The sequence below is a fragment of the Catharus ustulatus genome, chromosome 3, assembly GCF_009819885.2.
Source record: "Catharus ustulatus isolate bCatUst1 chromosome 3, bCatUst1.pri.v2, whole genome shotgun sequence".
Taxonomy (NCBI): domain Eukaryota; kingdom Metazoa; phylum Chordata; class Aves; order Passeriformes; family Turdidae; genus Catharus; species Catharus ustulatus.
Genome location: NC_046223.1, coordinates 18590523 through 18612462, shown reverse-complemented (window position 1 = coordinate 18612462; position 21940 = coordinate 18590523). Strand labels below are relative to the sequence as shown.

Here is a 21940-nt window from a genome sequence, read left to right as displayed (position 1 = left end):
AATTAACTAGATCAAGGCACCAGCTTCATTTGCTCAGCTGCCATTTATGTTTGGCATGGCCTAAGGTCTGTGCTACAAAAATGATGAAGACACAAGTACTGCCCACACTGGTACAACAATGAAGAGAACTAACAGATTACCCATGGAAGCCACATCCTCTTCTCCAGAGAGAAAACACAGATCTTTATATGCACAGCTCAGCATTTACCCCACTGAGCCCAGAACAACTTCTGAATTCCATTTTTGCTCTAGCATCTCTTTTATGCTCACCTGCTGAACCTCATTCAGGATGGAGTACGCACTCTGGATCTGTCGCTTGCTCAGTTTTCCCAATGGCATCTTCTGCAAGTCAATCTGATGAAGACATAAGTATTAAACCCAAATTTCACTACATTTAAACCACTGCAGCATTCCCTCTCTGGTTTCTAGAGAACTAATTTCTCTATGCTAATAGGACACCAACTAAGAATGGAAACGCTTTGGACTCTGTGGATTGAGGAATTTTGTCAGAAGGACACACCATTGAGAAGACATCCTATAACCAAAGGAAAACTGCAATAGGAAGCTAAGCATACATGCTAAAGCAACACAAAAACAGGGTATTAAGTATCTGGCAGCAAGTTTAATATTAACCTGGTGTCAGATGTATTCCTTAATCAGTTAAGTAATCATACACTTAAGGCTGGCAAAGAAGCAAACTGAATGAAATAATTCTTGTTCATAAGATCATCTGTGTCTCTAGGTATAATCCAGACACCCTCTTCCAACCTTACCCTACAATTATCAAGGATCAAATGCAAGGATGCTGTGAGGTGCTTCACATTAATGAAAAATGAGCCAAAATCCCTTAACTAAGTTAAAAGCAACGTCTTGGTTGCCTGCATCTATCCACTGATTTAATTTAACATTGGTTTTCTTTCTGTATTGATGGATCTTGGCAGAATATTGGAAATCATTACATTGTTAAAGGACCACCTGAATGCAAAAAGGTTCAACAAAAATCAAGCCCAGTCCAGTCTTTTACAAAGATCACACATACACACACCCTCTAGACTCTTGACAGTACTCACCATACACTCTGCAGGGCAAACCAGTTTTGACTGAAGCTGATAGATTTAAGATTCAGCTCATGGACAGAAGATCCTATGAAACCATGACTATCACATACTGTCTGCCTAAGTCCCACATTATTTATCCACTGTGGAGCTAGGAAACCCAGCTGTATGCAAATCTTCTCTGCAAGACGAATTCAGAAGGCTCTTCCACGCCACAGAGATCGGGGTGAAAGCCCTGAAGTGATTTTGCATGGAGACTGCATGCACTGTACTGGGCTTAGGAGAACTTCACCATTAGTGATAGCTAAATGTAGATAAAGCCAGATACTAAGAAAAGCCAAGATGGGCTGCAAGAGGGAAGGCAGGCTTCAAAATGGATGTTGTCTTGGGGACATAAGAAGCACAAAGACAATATTAATAATCTAATGAAAACCAATCTGCAATAGATTTGTAGCTCCTAATCTTTTGCAGCCAATACTCTCTTGCTGAGTCTCATCTGAACCAATCTGTATTATGTCATTATTAGCTAAAAAATCATGCAGTAAAAGTAAAATAGGCCACTTAACTTGGATGTGCAGAATAGCTGCAGACACCTGTACTAACTGTAAGTTATACAAACATATAATCACTAACACAAACACCTATAAAATAAAACATTCACCAATCATGTGATTTAGGACCAAAATTCCAACAGAACCCACAAACAGCCATAGGGCTGGAATTTGTGTCTCCTATGATCCATGGGAGGTAAACAGAATCCTGCAGAACTAAGTTCTGGTTTAAAGCTGAACTGCATCCAAAGCTTTATCATTAGATGTGCCAAAAGAGCTCAGCAGCCAAGTACCTAAAACAACTGAATTTACCACTAGGTGCACTGAGTGCAATGGGAAGAATTAGCTCCACATCACAGATGTGTGCACCATGATTGTCACAAGAGGCAAGGAAGATGTCTGCCTTCCACCCAGGCAAGGGAGGACACAGCACTACAGTCAACTCAGTCCTCTAACAAGCCACTTCATGTAAAGCAGTGACATAGAGAATGGTAATAAACTCCTGTATGCTTGGTGAGGTGCAATTCTTGAAAGCTAAGTTAGAAGCAAGAAGCTAAATGCATCAGATAAATCCACTGTCACTCAACTGAAAGACCAGGAGTTTTCTACTGTGTTGGCAAAGCAAGAGATGCCTGAATGGGACAAAATACTCAAGATCAGACTAATTAAAGGAACTAAGCAGTTGTTTCTGGAGGACACATAGAAACTTTTAATCAGGAAAAATATTTCCTCTAACAGAAAACTGCTGTTCAGCAGCATCGGTACAGGAAGATAAATCTAATAGGAAGATGTGGAGTCTCAGTTCTGCAATAGATCTGCAGATGACATGAGATGATGATCAGTTCAGAGTCTTTAAGCAGCTCTAGTTACAAAAAATTATTCATATTTTATAAGACTTTGATGTAAAGTACCACTGGAGATATAGGAGAACATAATTAACCCAAGGTACTACAAAATGTTGGGCAAGCCATCTGAAAGCTTTCAGGTAAGCTACAGAAAACGTTCTGTGAAAGATAGGTACACCAAATAATGATGCAGAGGGCAAAGAGCAGCTGCTTCAATGTGAAGTCTTAGGCAGGATAACTAAGCTGACTGAAGAAAAAGGAAATTTGTTATTTAGAATTCGAATGGCTGCATTAAAACAAACAGCACACCAGTAAAACAGTGCAAGGAGAGACATCATGCTACCACCGCTCTCTGAAAGCTTGCAAGAAGGATAGATCAAAAAGTATGAAGGAAAGAAAAATGGATGAAAACAGTTTTATTAGAACAAATGAGAAATACAACCAAAACAATCTCAAGTTCCCCCTGTGCAGAAGAGGATCTGGACTTTGACAACACACTTCCATTAATGTATGTATCAACTGGGAGCATTTCTCTACTCTGAGGTGCATCTTATTTGCCACCTAAATCCATGGTACTCCTGCACTTCCCAGCCCCCAAATGTGGCTCCCTGCTTGGAAAAAAGGAGCGTCACCAGTGTCACATGAACAGCACATCGGTTATCTGTGTTAATACTTTAAGAGCATTCAGTAAACAGCAGTCACTATGCAGGTGTGACTGGAGAAAACCCACAAACAAACAAAACCACAGAATGATTACTGCTCCCAGGACTGGCAGATAATTCTCTCATAGCTTGTTAAATTGAAGACACTGATAAACAAAAAATGTGCCTGTGTGTTAAGAACTACACGTATCATAACTAAGTTACTACTTCCAGGGCTTGGCAAACTCCAGTCAGACTCTTGCCTTTATTTTTAGAGAGATCTATAACTCACACTTGGCTTTTGGGAAGAATGAAGCATTCTGGATTGCAAAGAACTTGCTTCTGTTTATGCAAGCATGGTGGTAGGTTAGAAGGGAGAAATACGAATGTGTGTAGTCACCTCAAATTCCACCATTGCCTTCTTCATGCTCTCCACATCAAAGATCATCTTAATAAGATCTTGGATTGGCTTAGCGAGTTTTGATTTTGTCCCAGCACCTACTGTCAGTTTCCTGACAGCTTCTTCATCCTGGAAAGTAAAAATAGTATCAGAATTAGCAAAATCACAAAGGATAAAAGTAACAGGCTGGCTACCATGGCAACAACTCAAAACCAATTTAGTGCACGCATACTATGACTAGCCTGAAGTTCAGGGTGAGCGTGGGACATTGCTCTGACATTCTGGAACAAAATGGGCTTAAAAAACTACCTATTCAGTAATTTGACAGATATTATTTCAAGAGATGGCACTGTAAAAAATAGCAGAAAGTGGAATTAAGGGAACAGGAACTCTCTTTGCATTGATGCTTCACCTCAAGCAAGTATCAATTACTTTTTCTGCAAGCTTTCTGCTGCATAGACTTTCATATGAAAAACTGACTGCTGCTTTTATGACAAAACAGATGTAATAACCAGTTTCACCAAGTTTCTGCAATAAAAACTGCCATAGATGTTTACAGGAATCATCAATTAGCCATAATATCACCTTGATGCCTTCATGGAGAGAGCATTACATGAATAAATCACCAGCCAGGTGCTTTAAGTAACACAGTGCATTACACTGAGACACTTTGCCACTGCAATATTCAAATTTCCAGAATTACAGCCAAGCTTTGAGTGCTTTGCACTCAAAGATGACATTCATTAATTTGGCCACAGAAAAACACAATGTCTTGAAAGTATGTGCTCTGGCAACTTTATAGCTATTAACAGCATTCAACTATTTAGTCTGAAAATAGTTCAGGAAACAGGTAAACCCTTAAATAAATACACAAGTCCCCACTGAAATCTTACTGGTAGTGAATAATTTCTTTCTCAGCCTGCTCAGTATGTGCACTAAGTGGAAGACTACATTGGAGCTGCTACAGCATTTGGGAGGATTTTGGAGGCAGCAGACAAATGAGAAGCATCTATGTGAAATTTTAAAAAAATCAAGTTTTCAGACAGGATGCATGTGAACTGACTGCTGGATTAAGTTCAGATTAATAAAATTACAGAGTAAACAGGAACAAGCATTGAAGGGACATCAGATTTGATAACAGAAAACTCCTTCATTTCCCAACAAGTCTGTTTTAATGGATGGTACTCCTTGATCTACAGCTTTCCCCTACAGCAGAGAGAAGATGCAACAGCTGCATTTTAATTCCCTTGGTTTGTTAAGTGCAATGATCCAAGAGCAAGCACAGAACAGAACAGTGACAGCAGGGAATCTCAGCAATGCTCCACCTGGGACAGGGGCATTTCAGGGTTACCTGTCCATAATCTATTTCCAGTGGGTAAAATTTTTTGGGATATTTAGTGAAGTTCTTTGAATGCCAAGAATTGCCAGTTTTCTCTTCATACAAATTCAGGAAGTGTTCAATGGCATCTTCTTTTGATGGCATCTTCTCCAGCTTGTTACTGCCGATTACAGTGCCCACACGGCCCCAGGATCGGAACACCCAGTACCTGGAGAAATGCAATGGGAGAAAACAACAGGCATCAGCTACTCCAGTACTATTTGCATACCATAAATTTTATGGAACACAGTCTCTCACCAGTGATTGTGGGAAATCAACAGAGGAATCACCGTGTGTCCAAGAACTGGTGTGGAAAATACGCAGTGTTAACACAACAGAACTACAGCCCTGAGGATAAATGGGTGCACAGCAGGAAAAGAGAGGCTAACATCTCTTCAGTCTTAATGTTCTGCAAACACAAATCTTCAGACTATTGGGGTCATATATTTGAAAAACAAAGACAAAGCATCTTTAAGCCTCAGGCCCCAGAGTTCAGTATTTTAGAGAAACCAGAAGTAAATCAAGTATTTGTTTGTACTACTTGACAGCACCTTGGGTAAGCTTCTGTAGTATTTATGGGGATACAATCAATCAACCTTTCCAATACGTCAGGTATGAAATGCAGGCACTGAAATCCCTCCATGTACTGTATCCCAGACTTGATACAACCTCACACAAATGAGACAGCAACAAAAGTTTATTAAAAACATGGTAAAGTGCAATATATCTGGAGCTGAACCACAGTCGTTGCTATCCTGGATTTCTGTGTTACTTTAGCAGGGGCAGTTTTATTTTACAGAATTTTCTCAATCTCTACAACTAATCAGCAATGCAACCACTGGACATCTCTGCCATGCACCCAATGAGACTGGGAAGCTGAACACACGCTCAGTTCCTGACTAATTCATGCATTTTGTTATGCTTCAGAGCACACAATTCAGGCTAACACTGTGGTAGAACAGCCAGAATCTTTTTTTTTGTTTCCCAAGGTTACACAGCTCTGTGATTAGAAGACAAAATTAAGTTAGAGAATACGGAGGAAAAAACCCACCTTAGTTTTTGTCAACATCCACAAGGAATGTCTCCATGCAGAGTACAGATTTCTCCATGGGTGACTTGTTTGGTATGTTTGAAGGAGTTCTTTTAGTTTTGGTTTGGCTTTTTTCATTTGTGTTGTGGTGTTTTTTTTCTTCAAGTAACTATACCAATCCATTATCTCCCCCAAAGACATTTTACTCACACTTGGCTTTTGGAGTGTCAAAAATCCAGTATTTATTAGAAAAAAGTGAACAAAAGTATTTAAAGGGAAAACTAAGCTCACCTGTTCTCTCTGTCATCCTCTAGCAGCTGCAGTTTATAATAGGAATTTGTTCCTTTCACAATATCTACTAGTCCCAGGGTTGCACTGAAAATTTTCCCACCTTTTTCAAAGACATGAGCAGAATCCTCCAAACCTGCAGAGAAGAAAAAATTAGAACACAGAGGAGGAGGTTACTGTTTTAGCTCTCCTTCCTGCATTTGCACTCATCCAAATGTTTCATGCAGCAGTGTGATTTAACAAAAATACTGCAAAAACAGTGACCACGCAGCTCATTCAAAACTACTTGGAGCATGTTTTCCTTTTAATGAATTGTGAGCACACACCTTCAAATAAACTGAAGTGAATATCAATCCTAAATAGAGGGAAAAAATTGGTAACCTTTGATAGATGATGATTTAAAATCTAGGATCTAATACTGCATGAGCAGCTGAGGGAATCCTCAGGAGAGATGCAGCTCTGCAGGTATCACATTAGCAAATGGACTGAAAACCAAAGGCTGGCCTTGGATGCAGCACAAATTGTCAGAACATCCATGCACCACAGGTTTGGAGAGTAGCACCAGTAGATGCTTATGCCAAACCTGTGTCCCCTGCTGGCAGGCCTTTACTTATTCCACTGACAGGAGATCCTGAAGCTGAACAAGGTGCACACCTTAGTTTAAGTGGTCCTTCTGAAGAAAGCTGCACTAGAAAATCTTGGAATATCCAGCCTTGGATGTCAACCTTCCTTTGATGGCAATATTAAAGGTTTAAAAATTCATGCTCCTTTATGGAATTCTCATCCTTTCACAGAAAAACCCTTTTGCAAACCCTCACTCATCCTGAAGGCTGTGGGTGGTGCAGGCACAGGCACTGTTATCACTCACCAGAATCAGGATCTACTGCTGCTCCACCCTTCACTGTTAACTTCATTTTCTTTTCAGACTTGCTAGGTCCTGCAGTGAAAGACAGTTAATTTTTTTCTTAGGTGAGCAACACAGTCTGACTTCAATCAATCTTAAAATTCTCAATTTGCATAATTATCACCCTAAGGTGTATCAGATTCCCAGTTTATGAGCACACTGACTTTAGTGGCTTTAACTTAGCTCCAGCAGCCAAATCACAGCCCCCAACCCACCAAGAAAAAGAGAAATTACATTTCCCCAGATTCTATCTATTTCTTTTCTCCTGGGCCCAAGTGGACCACATCATTTTTTCCACCTGCACTGCAAATAAACACAACTACAAACATGAAAGTGGGATTTAAAAACCTCACAGGGTATGGGGAATGTTTGGATTTCCTGGGAATGCTACTGTGATGAGATAGTCTGGCAATATTGCATCCAATATTGCAATCCAATGACAGAAACCTCCACTTGGAGGACAGAGAGAACAAGTTCTGAAGAGAAGTGAGCAAATGCAATGGTTTTTCTCACCATCCAGCAAGCTCTCTATGATGCTGGTGAGCAATGCCACCAATAGTTTTCCTCCTCTGTTACAAAAATATTATGTTCTAAATCAAGCAGCACAGAGACTCAGTGCTCTGGACCTCAATATTTTCTCACTTGCCAACAATCCCTAAGTAGTGTCTGTCATTTTGGTGTCCCAGGACCACCTTGGAGCTGCAACACTACCCCAAACTGGCAGAAAAGCTGATGTTTCAAGAGCTTGTTTCATGACTGGACTGATGGCAAGGAACCTGGGCAGACTGAAGTAGGGGAAACAGGAGCCAGCTCAGGAGACAGTTTCATGTTTACTTAAAGCCAGTCTTGCCCTGAGGTCCATTATATAAACTTACCATGAGAAAAAGAAAAGGCAGAAAATTCAAGGAAAGGGTAAGGACAGACCATACCCAGGTTTGTGCATGCACAGTACTGAACAGGCCTGTGGAGAAACAACCGCTTTGGTCCTCACCTTGTTCTTCTTTGACCTTCCCAATGCTTTTTGTGCTTGGGGGCTTGCTGCTCTTCCCATCCACAGCCATTTCCTCGTGCTCCATTTTCACCTCTGCACCCCAAGGTGAAAGGGCATGGAGAGACACAAGCTCCTGGAAGCCCTTGCTGGAAGATTTCACGTCCTGAAGAAATGCCTCTGAGACCACACGGACTTTGGCCTCCTTCACTTCTTCCATCTTCTTGCTCATTTTCTCCACATCCTCTACAGAGGTAGGATAGGAAGGGGAGAAAAAAATGCATTAGTGAGGTTTTAGACCTCAGTCTTTCCCTCTGGCCATGATTCAGGGCTCTGTAACTGTGAAAACACAATTCCACTACATTTTGGATTCATCATGTTATTTGGAGAACCAGGTTCCTCCCTGGTTCAAAGATGCAGCTTGGGCTAGAGCAGGAACACTCCTGTTCTACCTGGCTAGTCCAGTTCTCCCTTTCCCAGACCTCAGCTGGAGCTGGACTTTCTGATGGATAGAAGCAGATCTCCCACCTCAGCAGCGGGAGTTTGCACAACTCCAACACAGAGTAAGAGCAGACTCCAAGTTGCCAGCAGAGCAAACAAGTGGCCTCAGGCACCCACAGTCAGCTCTGGGGATTGTCCAAGGCAAGCATGGACAGAGTCCTCAGCACCCCTAATCCCAACAAAGGTGGCTTGCACACCACCATGGTCTGCACACAAATCCCAGCTGCCACTGACCCACGAGAGCCTTAAGGCACAGCTTGCCAGGTTAACCTGCTGAGTAAGCAAAACTCAAACAGCACACATCTGTCTACTTTTCCAAGCACACTCAGGCCATGTGTGCACACAAAACACTCCCCCTAATCCAAACACTGATCCCCAGACAGCTCTGAGGACAAGTGTCCTCTGTAATCTGCTCAGTTCTGTTACCACTGCTACCAGTAACCACAGCATGGTTGCTCACTCTGGGTGCTGATGCACAGGGTGGCCTTGTTAGCTGTTGTTGTCATCTTTCCTCCCAGGTCCTCCACAATGCTTTTCACCTCCTCTTTGTTCTTCGACAGCTTCCCAACAACCAGGATCTTCATGTTGGTCAGTGGTTTGTCTAGAAGTTTGGAAATGACACGTTAGCCACAGGCACAGAGTCCCCCAGACAAACAGCAAGCACAAAGTGACAGCATCCCCTGCTCTCTGTACAATCAGCTCAGCTGGCAGGGAGATGAGAGGCCAAGCAGGTCTGACCTGTGCTAAGCAAGCAGGAGGGAGTTCCCTTCCCAGAGGAAAGGCAACAAAGCCCAGCAGCTGACAACAAACAGAAGGGATGGAAGACAGGGAAATGGTATGTAGGCATATTTGCTCTTGGTTTGTTCTGTTAAGTAAAAAGAATTAGTCTTCTTTCAGCACTGTGCTGCTAGGGACTGTGCTCTGCTTCCCTCTTCTTTTGATGTCTGGATAGCATGGGAGAAATTCACTGTCACATGAAAGCTCCTGCTTTTTCAAAAGGAAATCTTTTTTTGACCAGCTGCAGAGAGAATTATCTCTCAAGCAACACTGTTCCAGTCTTGATCTTACAGACAGTACAAGATTCTACCACGCAAACCCCATAAGAAGTCAGGACCAAACTGGTAACCATTTGAGGCTCCATGACACTGTGTTAATATTACAATTCAGGCTGGTCCAGACATGGCAAGTGTCTAAGAGCATATTTGCACTGCTAAAAGATAAATGCTATCAGCTTTGACCAACTGAGGCTTCTGCTTCCTCTTCTCCCTTCAACTCAGATTAGTTTGGTTGTTAGCAAACAAAGCAACCTGGCTTTAAATCTGGCCAACTATTGAGTTTACTTTCAGGGGACACTAAGGCTGGAATCAATTTGCTCATCAAACACAAGACCTTTGTCTTCATTGCTAAAATAACATGATCTGGCTAAAGTTAACTGTGCAGAACTGCTCCCATCTTTTTAACCAGAACTAAAAAGGCTGAATAAGAAAGAAGTCAGCATAGTTCTTAACAGACAGGCGTTACCACCAAAGCATGTAACTCATTCCAGTAACCTACAGGGAGTTTCCTGGAGACAGCACATCTATTTTGCGTAAGGGGAGTCAATGATCAGTAAAGTCAAATTTCAGCAAATGATTTAGAAACAAAACAAACCCCTAAAAAAACCTCTTGCCCTCAAAACCTAAATTTATGTGGAATATCTGGCATTATGGACATCCCTAGATGGTCCCCAAGAAACCAACTGAGGCAGCATTTTGAAGCAGGTCTCCCTTTAGACATAATTCACAACATCAGCCTTTATATTTCTGATTCACTGCATATGCATCATTTCCTCACAATCAAGAAAACCCCATGTGAATAAACAACAGAACCTCAAGCCCATGATCCCAGACAACCCAGCATATCAGGGCCTACCTGTGTTGGGAAGATGCATTTTTTACCAGGAGAGCTCTGCCTCCTCAAGAGCAGAACAGTGGGACTGTTCAGGGTGGCACATTTGGCTGGCTGGGAATGTCAGCCTGACCATCATCCTGAATTGCACCGATCCACGCCCAGCCAGACACTCACCTCTGGGTGCAGACACAGTCTCTGACAAAGGAGCAGATGCAGAGGGAGGAGGTGCTGAGTTCACAGGTGCAGCATCTGGAGGGAACACCCTGTCCTGCTTCTTGCATTTGAATTTCTTCAGGTAAGGAATTTCCCGGAACTCCTGTGGGATGGAAGCATAAACAATTTAAAACCAAACAATATTACTATAAGGTTAAATGGATAAATTGAACTCTAGCCAGATGTTGGCATTTATTGCACATCTTGGAAATGACTTTTGAGACATTCATACTAAGGTGGACAAAACCTCACTTTACTGACTGAGAAAACAAAGCTGGAAGAGGGTGAATTATGAGTTTCAAATCAAATCAACAATGTCTCTTTCAATTTAGTGTTACTGGAAAAAATGTGATTTATTTATGCATTAGCTGCCTGCTCCTGGAGCAATGTGGCTGTGACAGGACTTGCCCGCTGTCACAGCTGCTCAGCACTGCAGCACACTGCTCTCTGGCACCCTGCACTACCTGCTGCTTGTTCAATCAGTTTAGAAATGTGCTTCAGAACATCAAATACATAGTAAACACTCACCTTTGGGATAACCCAGTCTTTCCTGCTGGGAGTCTGTGTTTTAGCCACGCACTTGGTCCAGGCAGTGATATCCCCTGAACAGTAATAAGCGTCACTCTTGAACACAAACTGCCCCTTGCACTCCTGGCAGGGCAGCAGAGCTCCAAATGCCATCCCATCTGCTACTCGGTCCAAGATCTAAAGCAACAAAGAACACAGAGCAGGTCATAGCAGGAAGAGGCTGGAAGCACACACAGAGTGTTGCCCTGGGCTGCACAAGAACACAACTGCCAGGCTGCTGGCACAGATATTTCCAGCATGTCACACACACTCTGAACATAAACCAAGCCTCTCAGCCACACTGATGGATATATGATGCCTCAGAGGCATGACACACATTCCTTCTGCTCACACCCCTGGCTCAGTCTCTCCTCTCCAGGAAGGAGGAGGTGATTCTCCCCCTCTGCTCCACCCTCACGAGACCCCACTTGCAGAGTTGCATTCACATTCTGGCTCCCACCAGAACAAGGACATGGACTTGCAGAAGTGAGGCCAGTGAAGGGCCAAAAAAATGACAAGAGGATTTGAACATCTCTCCTGTGAAGACAAGCTGAGAGATACAGAATTAATTGTGCAACGTGGAGAAAAGGTCTCCAGGTCTCCTTGTAAGACCTCCCAGAACTAAACGGGGAATACAAGAGATGGGGAGGCACTTTACAAGGCCATGTAGTGACAGGACAATGGCTTTAAACTGAAAGAATATAGGTTTAGATTGGATATTAGGAATAAATTCTTCACTCTGAGGGTGATGAGGCACTGGCAGAGGTTGCCCAGAGGAGCTGTGGATTGTCCATCCTTAGAAGTGTGAAGATTGGGTTGGATGGGGCTTTGAGACATGTGGCATCCCTGCCCATGGCAGGGGGGTTGGAAAGAGATGATCTTTAGAGTCCCTTCCAATCCAATCCATTCTAAAATCCTGTGGTTCAAGAAAACACACAGCACCTGACCAGGCTGCCATGGCAGAACAGCCAGGGAGAAGACGAGCTACAGCATCTGAGCACACGAGTAGGTAGGTGGGAATGTAGGCTCAGACAAATCCAGGTTTTCCTGCCTAAGAGCATGACCATTTTGAGTCTAGACACTTCCCACACTCCAGCCCACTCTCCTTACAAAGAGTGTCGATAAATACAAATACTTAAAGCAGTACATGGCTCTGAAAGAGAGCAGACTTTCACAAGTTACACAGACCAAAATGGACTGTTTTTAGGAAAGAAACTGGGAAAGAATTTGTACAATTTTTGCCTCATTTTGCATAATTTAACAGTTGAGGGAGGAAATGTGAAGTGCCTTAACTAACCTGCTCATGAAGAGCCAGCACCAAAAAAAATTACGGACCACTTTGAGCATAGCAGAATAAAGGCACTACACCACGACTAAGGTGCTGAATTCAGCACCACTCACCACCACACCACCCTTCACAATCAAGTGTAACAGCAATACCAGAGTCCTGGGACAGAAGGACTGGGGCTTGGCACCAAATTTCTTCCTTAAGTGTTCCATTAGGAACATTCTTCAGACTCGTGGACCTTGCAGCAATACTGGATCAGGGCAGCTTCACCAATCCCCACATAGACACAGAGCAATTACAACCAACTCACGGCATTCTCCCCTGAGGGGACCTCCTGCTTGTTGGCAATCAGCAGCTCTTTCAGGTCATTGGTGGAGCACACCTTCCTCAGCTCATCCTTGATGCCCCAGATCAGCTCTGTCTGCTCCTGTTGACAAAACCCAGCAGCTTAGAAAGCAATCGATTGCAAGTAGCTCAGAACACTCCTCAACCTGCAGGATGGGCACAAGGTTTTAGCAAGTCCAGGTTATCTTAAACACAGAGTGTGAGATTAAGAGCTCCAAGAACCAGTAACTACCAAAAGAGAGTCACACATTTTACCAAACACCTAAAACACATCCTTAAAGTCACATCCTTCAAATGTCAGTGCCCTTACATAGAAAGCTCTCAACATTCTTAGCAAATTTCACCTACCTAGCTGACACTGAGAGCACTGGGGATGTAGCTGCATTTGAGCTTTCCATAATAAAAAGAAAAAAACAGAAATGCTGATCACCACTGTTCTTTTTTAAAGATAACTATGCATTGGAGGAATTTCTACCAGATCAGACAGCTGCAGTAGTGTGGAGGAGCATGCATATTCTTTTGGGACTTTCTACAGAACTTGAAAAGATTGGGAAGCAAAGAAGCATCCTAAAATACCTCAGTTTCTAAATGTTATCCACTGACTACAGTCAAAAATGTAGTGTGCCCGGGAAGAAGTGGTTTACTGGGTTAAGTAGTGTAATTTTCAGTGTTAATGATCATGCTTAATGAAATGTTGTTAAAAAAAGTGAGCCCAAAGTGCCTGCATTTGTCCTAAACATCCGCATTGCAGCAGCAAAACCTTAAAAATGTCTTTTTTGAAAATTATGGTGCTGTCACACAACAAAGAAGAAAACTTTTGTACAAAGCCAGAGCCAGTGTTTTTCACAGCTCCATTAAGATTTCAGTTGCAGTAAATACAGGTTGTAATTTTTTTTTCTTGGGAACTTTTAATAAATAAAAAATCCCTGAAGCTCTACTGGGAATTCTTCCCACAGTATTCTAAAGAGAGACAGGTAAAAAGCTGTGGTTTATCACAATTTGTACCCAAGAACTGAGCACATCTCCCCAGAGGGTGAAAAAGATTTAATTTTTCATTAATCTAGTTGCACGTTTTATCTCTGCTTAATTTTTACAATGAGCTATTTATTTTCCGAGCTCTTCTGCAATAGTGCTCAGGCTCCAAGCTTCAACCTCCACAGTGAGATGAAGGAGCACAGAACCAGCCTCTAAGAAAAAAGGCATGTAACCTAATCTTTTTAAATCCAATAAGCCCAAGTCCTAGAGAACATCCTTCCTGTCTTTTGAGAGAAAGGGGCAGGCTGAATTGCCTTCAGCAAATCCTCAGTGACAGGGCACAAGGACCATCTATGCTGCCACTGCTCTGTCTGGGTACAAGGTACTGCCTTCTCTAGAGGCTACAGCTCCTGAGTTAGTGCCTGACACTGCACCCTTCCAACAAAGCAGTTCTTGGGTTGTGAGCAGCTAAAACTCACCTTCAGCTGTTTTTGATGCTTTGATTCTTTCTCTTTTTCTTTTCTCGGCTTCTTTTTCGCTGTCGCATTTCCATCTACCTCTTCTCCTTTTCTCTTTCTAACAGAGAAAAACAAAACAAAACCACACACACATGAAAGGAAGTTGTTGAAATGGGTGTCCAGCAGTTACCAGAGCTCAGATTACTGACTGCCAGTATCTGCAGCGGCTTGAATATCCTCACTTTTGGCAGGCAAACTCATTTTTCAAATTCCTCAGTGCTAGATTATAGACCTGCACTTGGCTCTGCAATGTGAGCTGCCTCAATCAGGTCAGGTACACTTAGAGGTTTTCCATTTCCACAGAGTAACTGTATGGTGTGGTAGAAGAGCATGTGAAGGACTGCAACATTCTCAGACATATCCATCTATATCTATATTCATCTGTGTTCATCTTATCTATTAATCTATATACCAAAGGCATACCTAAAGATCACTGAACAGCTCTCCAAATCTGGGGAGATGTAGCAATGCAGGTTAAAAGACCATAGTGTCTTTCAGCTGAATCAACAGCTTGATCAGCTTAGACAGTCCATACTGAGATAAAGGACAGCAAACAAGGTAACTTTAATGAGTTAACATGCTGGGAAACTAGGTATTTCCCACCTAGCTTCTCTTCAGACTGGAATTAAGTCAGGCCTCTGAAATAAAATAGGTATTTATTGAAAGGATGCACCTTGGGCAGTGCAAGAGCCTGGCCGGGGCTACACCCAAGTCAAATCCAAGACAGATCCCAGTCACGAGTTTTTACACTTTTGTAAGTTTTGGTTCATCTACATATTGGGGTGAATTGTCCAACCACAGCCCCAGGCTATGAAGTCTCAGCCCCCTGGCTTGCCCCTTTCCTTTGACATTGTTTATGCTTTTTGGGTAAGGGGTGTCCTTGATTCTCCAGCTGAGAAGGGATTGTTTTGTCTAACAACCCTTTGAAGGGAACTTACTAACACCTAATATGAAGTTTCAGAGTTACAGACTAAGGAGCAGAGAAACTGAAAAATATAAAAGCTAAAACCCAAGGCAGCATTTCCACCCTTTCTGCTATGAAACATCAGCCAGGCTTCTGTTTAAAAAAGTCTCTCTCAGCTTTGTAAGCTGTATCTGAGGGTTGCTCTCCTACTTGCAATTTTAAACAGTTGGCTTTCTAGGACTTTGCTCTCACTAAGACTAACTCTGTATGACAGCTATAAAGCTGCTGCAGGAGCTGTCAGGAGGTACTCTCCTCACAGAGACTCCTGCATGAGACCTGCACGTTCTAGTAACTCTCCTGGCCCTAAAACTGGGCTAAGTTCTCACTTTATTCGCAGTGGCCACAACAGCCCACCATTAGCACTTCTGACCAAACCACAGCTCAGAGCACTTTGAGGCACTGGTTTTGCAGATCTCATCTTCCAGCTGTGCCCCTGCCAGGTGCCATCAGTGAGTAGGGGCTATGCTGTACATCTCCCTGTCTCATGGTGGGGAAACAGCCACACTGTGCCATCAGCAACTGCTTGAGAAAAACTTCATCCTGTGTTCTAAATCAGGCAAGTGGCAACCAGCGTGGCAGGACCGGCTCCATCACTCACAGAGCAGTGCCTTCAAAAGTTCCCAGGCCAAGCAAGTCCTCTCTCCTCCCTGGCTGCAGCCCCTGCAAGGAGCAAGACCAGAGCATCCACTGAGCCCCACCAAGACGATGACCTCCCTAAGTTCTAACAGAGTCAGGGGTACCCAACAGAATCTGTGGAAAATTTATCAGCCTGAGTGCAACGCGCTCTGCTGCAGCTTCCCAAACTCAGGGTTTAATGGTGTCAGTGCTTAGAAAGGGTGCCCAGCCCTGTGTATCTGCAGTGTCTGCTGACAGGCTGCCTCCTGCAAGCCAGCACTCACTCCCACAATGTAACTTGTCTCCTACTCTCCAAAGGGAGCAAATCCAGCACAGCAGATGCTGGAAGGCGATCACTCTCCTGAGAGACCCTGTGACCCAGGAATGCATCCAAATCCCAGCAGCAACTCACACTTTTGGCAGCTTCTCCTCACAGTCAAGGGAACAGCAGTTGCTCTCCCAGACAAAGTGATTACTGTACCTGCTCCAGCCACTGAAACAAACCATGGAGTGGGAGGGATCATCCCAAGTGCAGGGAGGCATAAAGCTATTGGTCACCACCTTCTCTTTCATGCCCAAGGCTAAAGCAAACACTAATCATTTTATGTAGCCTGGAGAAGGGAATGGCAAAGCTGAATTCATCTTGCATCTTCCCAAAGCAGCACATTTTAGAACAATCTACAGTGAGGTTGTAAACTACACCCTCACTGACACACATTACGAAGACACACACAAGGCCTCTGACAGGTGCAATAGCTTGCCTGGAAGAACTGGTATTTCCCAGGCAGTGCAAACCACTTCTCACCTTCATGGAGGACACACAAGATTTATTCCAGCTTCAGAGATGAAGAGGGAAGTGAACTGTCCCACTGTGGCCTGGCCCTTACTAACCACCTATTCTATTTTTCATGCTCACCTCTTCTCCTCCCTACAATGAAAAGGTGGAAAGGATAGTAACAGCAACCCTGGATAAAGCAAGTAGCCCATGCAGGGAGGAACAAGAACTCCCCTTTTCACCTCCTCCCTGTAAAGCACTGCCAGACTGTTGGTGACCTGAGCACTTAACATTTGCCTCAGGTCATCTCTGCAGCTAATCCAGTGCTGCATGACATCTCCAGAGTGACACTTTGCTCCTGTCCTGGGCAACAATTCCATCTAAACAAGCGAGGCAGAAAATACAGGAAGTATCACAGTCAGAGCAGGAGGACAAAACACACACTACTAAAGAAATCTGTCAAAAGGAGCTCACAAGCTGCATTTCCTACACCAGCATACAGGCATTCTTTCCACAGAGAACCTGCACACAAGGACACAAGATCCTCCTTTCCCAGGTCTGCAAAGTGCTGGTGCTTAGGCAGGACAGCCCACAGCCCAAGGGAGGGTTGCATGTTTCAACCAGAACAGGCTGAGGAAATGAGCCAGGATCCTAGCAGTAAATCCTCCCATATTTGGCCTTCTCAAGGAAAGGATTTTCCAACTTATTCTTGGTAGCCCTGCTCCACACCTCACCTCTCCCATCTGGGAAAGGCATGTCTCAATGCCACTCTTACACAAAGGGCTGACAGGGCAGTCCCAAAGTCTGAGATTCTCCTCAAAGTATGGGCTGGACATGCAGTAGCAGCACCTGAATTTGGATGTGTCACATCTGAATTGCACAGACTTCTGAGTCAAGATATAATTTGAACACAGCATAATTAGGAATATCTTTAAAGTTCATTTTGAGAATCTCACTTGCAACAGACACTTCAACATAATTTCTGCAAGAGGCTGTAATTTCTGTTGTTAATTTCTGTTATCTGATTGAATGCACAAGGTGAATTATCCAAGGTTAACTGCATCTCATTCAGGTTTCTGGAGTGCTCTTCCTTTGGCTTCTCCTGTGCTTTCTTGGCAGCAAAACCACCAGATAGTTAGCACACCATGCCCCTCCACCGATGCTGTTTATTTACACTCTCACCCATTCAGTTTGTTTGACAGGCAACGATTTTTGCAAGTGACCCTTACCACCCTTGGCTCAAGCACAGCCCAAAGAGCAAAAGCAGTGGAGCATAAGAGCCAGCCAGCAACTCCACTGCTGAAGGGCTTGTTCAAGAAGTGCTTAGAAAGCAGGAAAGATGAGACATTCTGCTGCTTTTCTGGCATGAGGTCCTAGTTCACATTACCCTACATCATCAGCACAAGCTTTTTTCCACTGCAGTTCTAGGCCTTTATTTATGCAGTGACTTGGCAAACTACTTCATGGCCTTTCTTTACAAAGCCTTCATATCTTGCATAGCATCCCAGAAGTGGCCTGGAAAAGCAGAGTCAGTGCAGACAAGAGAAGCATTTACACAGGCAAATCTCCAGAGCTTTGCTAAGGACATGGGAGAAAACTACAAATAACCCTCTTAAACTCACTGTTCTAGGACAAAGCAGAACCCACATCCCAGCACAAAAAACAAAGATCTACTTGAAAACCTGTAAGGGCATTAAAATACTTCATCTCTGCTTACACCAAGCAATGCACACATAGGTAAAATCCCTGCATGGAAAGACAGCAAGCTGCACAACAGATGCACACATCTCTTGGTCTCTGCCAGCTCAGCTGAGTGAAGAGAATCTGACAGGGCTCTGGTCAAAGCCGCCATCCTGGGGTGCTGCAGGGCCCTCCCCACAGCACCCACACCACTGCCAAATGCTTCTGGAGCAGTGGCTTGCCAAGCAACTGCACACCACACACATCAGCTGCACATCTGAAGGAGCAATACTGACAAAGACTGCACAGATTTGACATGGCCACAGCTTCTCAGAACAGACATCAGCCTTACTGGGCATTTTAATGGTGAATCTTTGCAAAAGCAAATGTACAAGAAGCCCAATGTTTTCCAATGACAAGATCTTTCTTGTTTGTAGGATTCAGAATACCTTATGTTCCTTCCTCCGCAGGGACAGTGCAACACTGGTTCGTGTTATGAAGCATGACTCCAGGCAAAGTCATTTCAAGAACAAGTAACAAAAGCCTTCATTAACAAAGAAAGATTCACAAAGCTAGCAAGTCACCTGGAAACACATCTCTGTCAGTACATGCTCTGTTAAGAGCCCCCACTGAAAATCCCAATGCAAGGCAATGAAATTTCAGACATACTATGAAAAATTCTGCAAACAAAAGCATGGCCAATAAACACCATTATCAGATTCGGTGCCTATCACAGATCAGCAGCTCATAGATAAAACCTGTCAAATCAATCCTCTAACAAGTGATTTGAGCAGAGAAACCATTGCTGATAACAGTATCACACAAGGAGGCACAGAGCCCAGTATCCATCTGTATTATGCAGGCATTATTTTATGGCTCAAAGCCCAACATCAGCCCTCCAAGTCACAGCTGCAGGTCTCTGCATTTCATCAAGGCAGCCACAGGGGGCAACTGGACTGCATGTTCCCAGGGACAGGGAAGCGGGAATGTCTGCTGTCATCCACCTGAGCTCATAGGAAGGACCAAACCCTCCTATGACCAATATTCTTTCAACACAGACAACATCATCTCACAACATTTACCAGGGACGTATTTAAAGGCAAAGGCTCCTCCAGACAAGATAATTTCTTAGACTAACCACCCACCCTTCGCTTTTGGTAGCTGGGAGCTGCTTCTTCAGAGTTTCCTTATCTTCAGCTTTCAAGATGCTGAAGCCCAGGAGCTGGGTGGCCCCATAGGCCGGGAGGAAGCCCAGCTCTGCTCGGCGGCTCACAAAGCAGTCCGGGTGGTACCAGTTATCTATCATTCCCAGCTGAGGCTTTTCAGGATGCACCATTTTCTTGGAAATCCGGATCTGGCCCTGAGGTAGATTAAAGTGACACAAGAGCAATTGTTAGGCCAGTCTGGAAGGAGTGGGATGTTAACAAGTTATCAACGCAATGCTTCCTAAAATCCTGTAAAATAGTAACAGTTCCTCTATCAAACCTTTTCCTTACAGTTCCTCTACTTTTTAATCTGCTCTTGCTACACTGAAAAGGCACCCTTTAAGGTAGTTTTCTGTACAAAATCCACTCAAACCAGATAATCTTATTGTCTTTTTTCCAACTTCCAGTAAGCTTACCAAGCAAAATTCAAATCAACAAGCCTCATAAAGGCACATCTCAAAATTAACTTTATGTCCCTACCACTCAAACCAATACCACTCAAATCAATGCTAATATGATCTTACTGCAAATTACTTTTCAGATGTCAAACAAGCAGCTGGTTTGCAGTGCAGCAACAAGCAGGAAAAGCTGCAGTTAGTGGTGGCTCTCTTGCCACAGAAATGCTGGTGAGCAGCGTTCCCAGACTGCTCCAAGACCCAAGTGAAAGGAAGGATCACCAGGCTTGAAGCCCAGGGTACCATGCCTGAGGGATGCCTTTACTGTCAGCTGTCCAGGACACAGCTGCTCCTCAGACACAGAAATGCAGCTCTGCAAGTGCTTTCCATATGCAGGACAGACAGGAAGCAATTATAAAAGCCACTGTTTCAATTAAAACTGGTGAGAAAAAACATGAGATGGATATCTTTTCTACCTTTTCTATTTTCTGCTCACAGCCTTTGCAAGTACTTCTGTTAGACTTGGCATATTCTGCAGCAAAATCATTTAGGCTCTTCTCAGCCTTACCACCTCCTTCCTGTTCCCCTCCTTTTCCTGGAGAACAAAGCAAATACAGAGTTCGGCTTTATTACACATTCCCTTATTTTCTTATTCTCTGTCCCAGACTGTTAGCAGTCTGCATTAATAAGCTTCTTGGGTTCCAGCCACTCATTTGTCCAGAATTTGAATACAGAGCAAGACAAGCAGTCCATGCTCAAAAGCACCAAAACACCACCAAAACCACGCACGGAACTGAAGGCACCATTAAAAAAAACATAGTGCAACAGCATCTGTTAACATTAAAGAACTGAAAATTAAATACTCCAATTGTGATAACAAGAAATGTTTTTGATAAATCTGTCAACTGACTCGGCTTTTTCTCCTCACTGATTTAAGATGCTGCATGATACTGTCAGCATCTCTGCCCTGGAGTGTGGAGACACCTCCACAACTCTTCTGACATCACCTGCTGAAGCGACACGGACATCAAATCACCATAATAACAGCACAACAAAAGAGAGCTGAACCTCCAAACATCATGAGGCTTCTGCCTACCTCCTCCAGGGCCTCCAGTTTCAATGGCTTTCTTGATTTTCTCCTGATCTTCCCACCGAAGCTCAGGGAAGCCATCAATGTCTGTGTGGGACACAATTCGAGCCCGCTTCCAGAAGCAGCTGTAGTGGTGCCAGTGAGGGACTTTGCCATCAAACATGGGTGACTAGCAAAAAAACACATAAGGCCAAGGTGAAAAAATTCAAGCAGAATCAAGGGGAAAAACAAAACCAAGCCCAAGATAAAAAGGAGTATTTAGGTAAACACACGTGATTTCTTTTTTATTTTTTTTAAATCAAGAGATGGATACTATTTAGGACAGTCTAAGAAAATCTAATAAGACAGACAAGCAGCTGGAAAGATGCCCCTAAAGGGGATAGACATGGAAGGAGCATTTAGCTAGCTTAACTAGTTCATCACCCTGCTGCTCAGCCCATCTGTTTTACTGGGAAAAAAAAAAGGTCACAGCCTCAACATGACTGCACCAGCCCCTGTGAGACTGTCCAGCACAAGAGGCTGCTGGCCTCACTCCCTTTGAGAGCCACTTCTCAAGCAAACTGTCCATATCCTGGAGAACCCATGTCAGGCACAAGATAAGGAGGGCAGCTCCAAGGATTGTGGCCTGAGGAAATTCCTGAGGGGCCTGCAGGAGGTGGAGACAAAATTCAAGGGAAACACCAGAGCCCAATCAAAGTTCTGCATCAGAGGTCAACAGCAGGCCACCAAGATGGTCAGAGAATTGAACAACCTCTCCTGTGAAGACAAGGCTGAGAGAGTTTGGGATGTGCAGCCTGGAGAAGGCTCCAAGGATATCTTAGAGCACTCTCCAATACCTG

The 21940-nt window shown here is 43.6% G+C and overlaps 1 protein-coding gene across 1 annotated transcript in view; it reads right to left on the bottom strand.

The window, feature by feature from the left end:
• PARP1 (poly(ADP-ribose) polymerase 1) overlaps positions 1 to 21940 on the bottom strand; it is a 32141-nt gene that overhangs the window by 7021 nt on the left and 3180 nt on the right. The window contains exons 2-15 of the mRNA XM_033055247.2: positions 21108 to 21270; positions 20488 to 20606; positions 19557 to 19771; positions 14339 to 14435; positions 12850 to 12966; positions 11213 to 11389; positions 10646 to 10787; positions 9042 to 9182; positions 8084 to 8326; positions 7057 to 7125; positions 6192 to 6324; positions 4844 to 5039; positions 3493 to 3621; positions 271 to 354 (exon numbers count right to left, since the gene is read on the bottom strand). Of these exons, the coding sequence (XP_032911138.1) occupies positions 271 to 354; positions 3493 to 3621; positions 4844 to 5039; positions 6192 to 6324; positions 7057 to 7125; positions 8084 to 8326; positions 9042 to 9182; positions 10646 to 10787; positions 11213 to 11389; positions 12850 to 12966; positions 14339 to 14435; positions 19557 to 19771; positions 20488 to 20606; positions 21108 to 21270 (2025 nt within the window). The remainder of the gene's footprint in view (positions 1 to 270; positions 355 to 3492; positions 3622 to 4843; positions 5040 to 6191; positions 6325 to 7056; positions 7126 to 8083; positions 8327 to 9041; positions 9183 to 10645; positions 10788 to 11212; positions 11390 to 12849; positions 12967 to 14338; positions 14436 to 19556; positions 19772 to 20487; positions 20607 to 21107; positions 21271 to 21940) is intronic.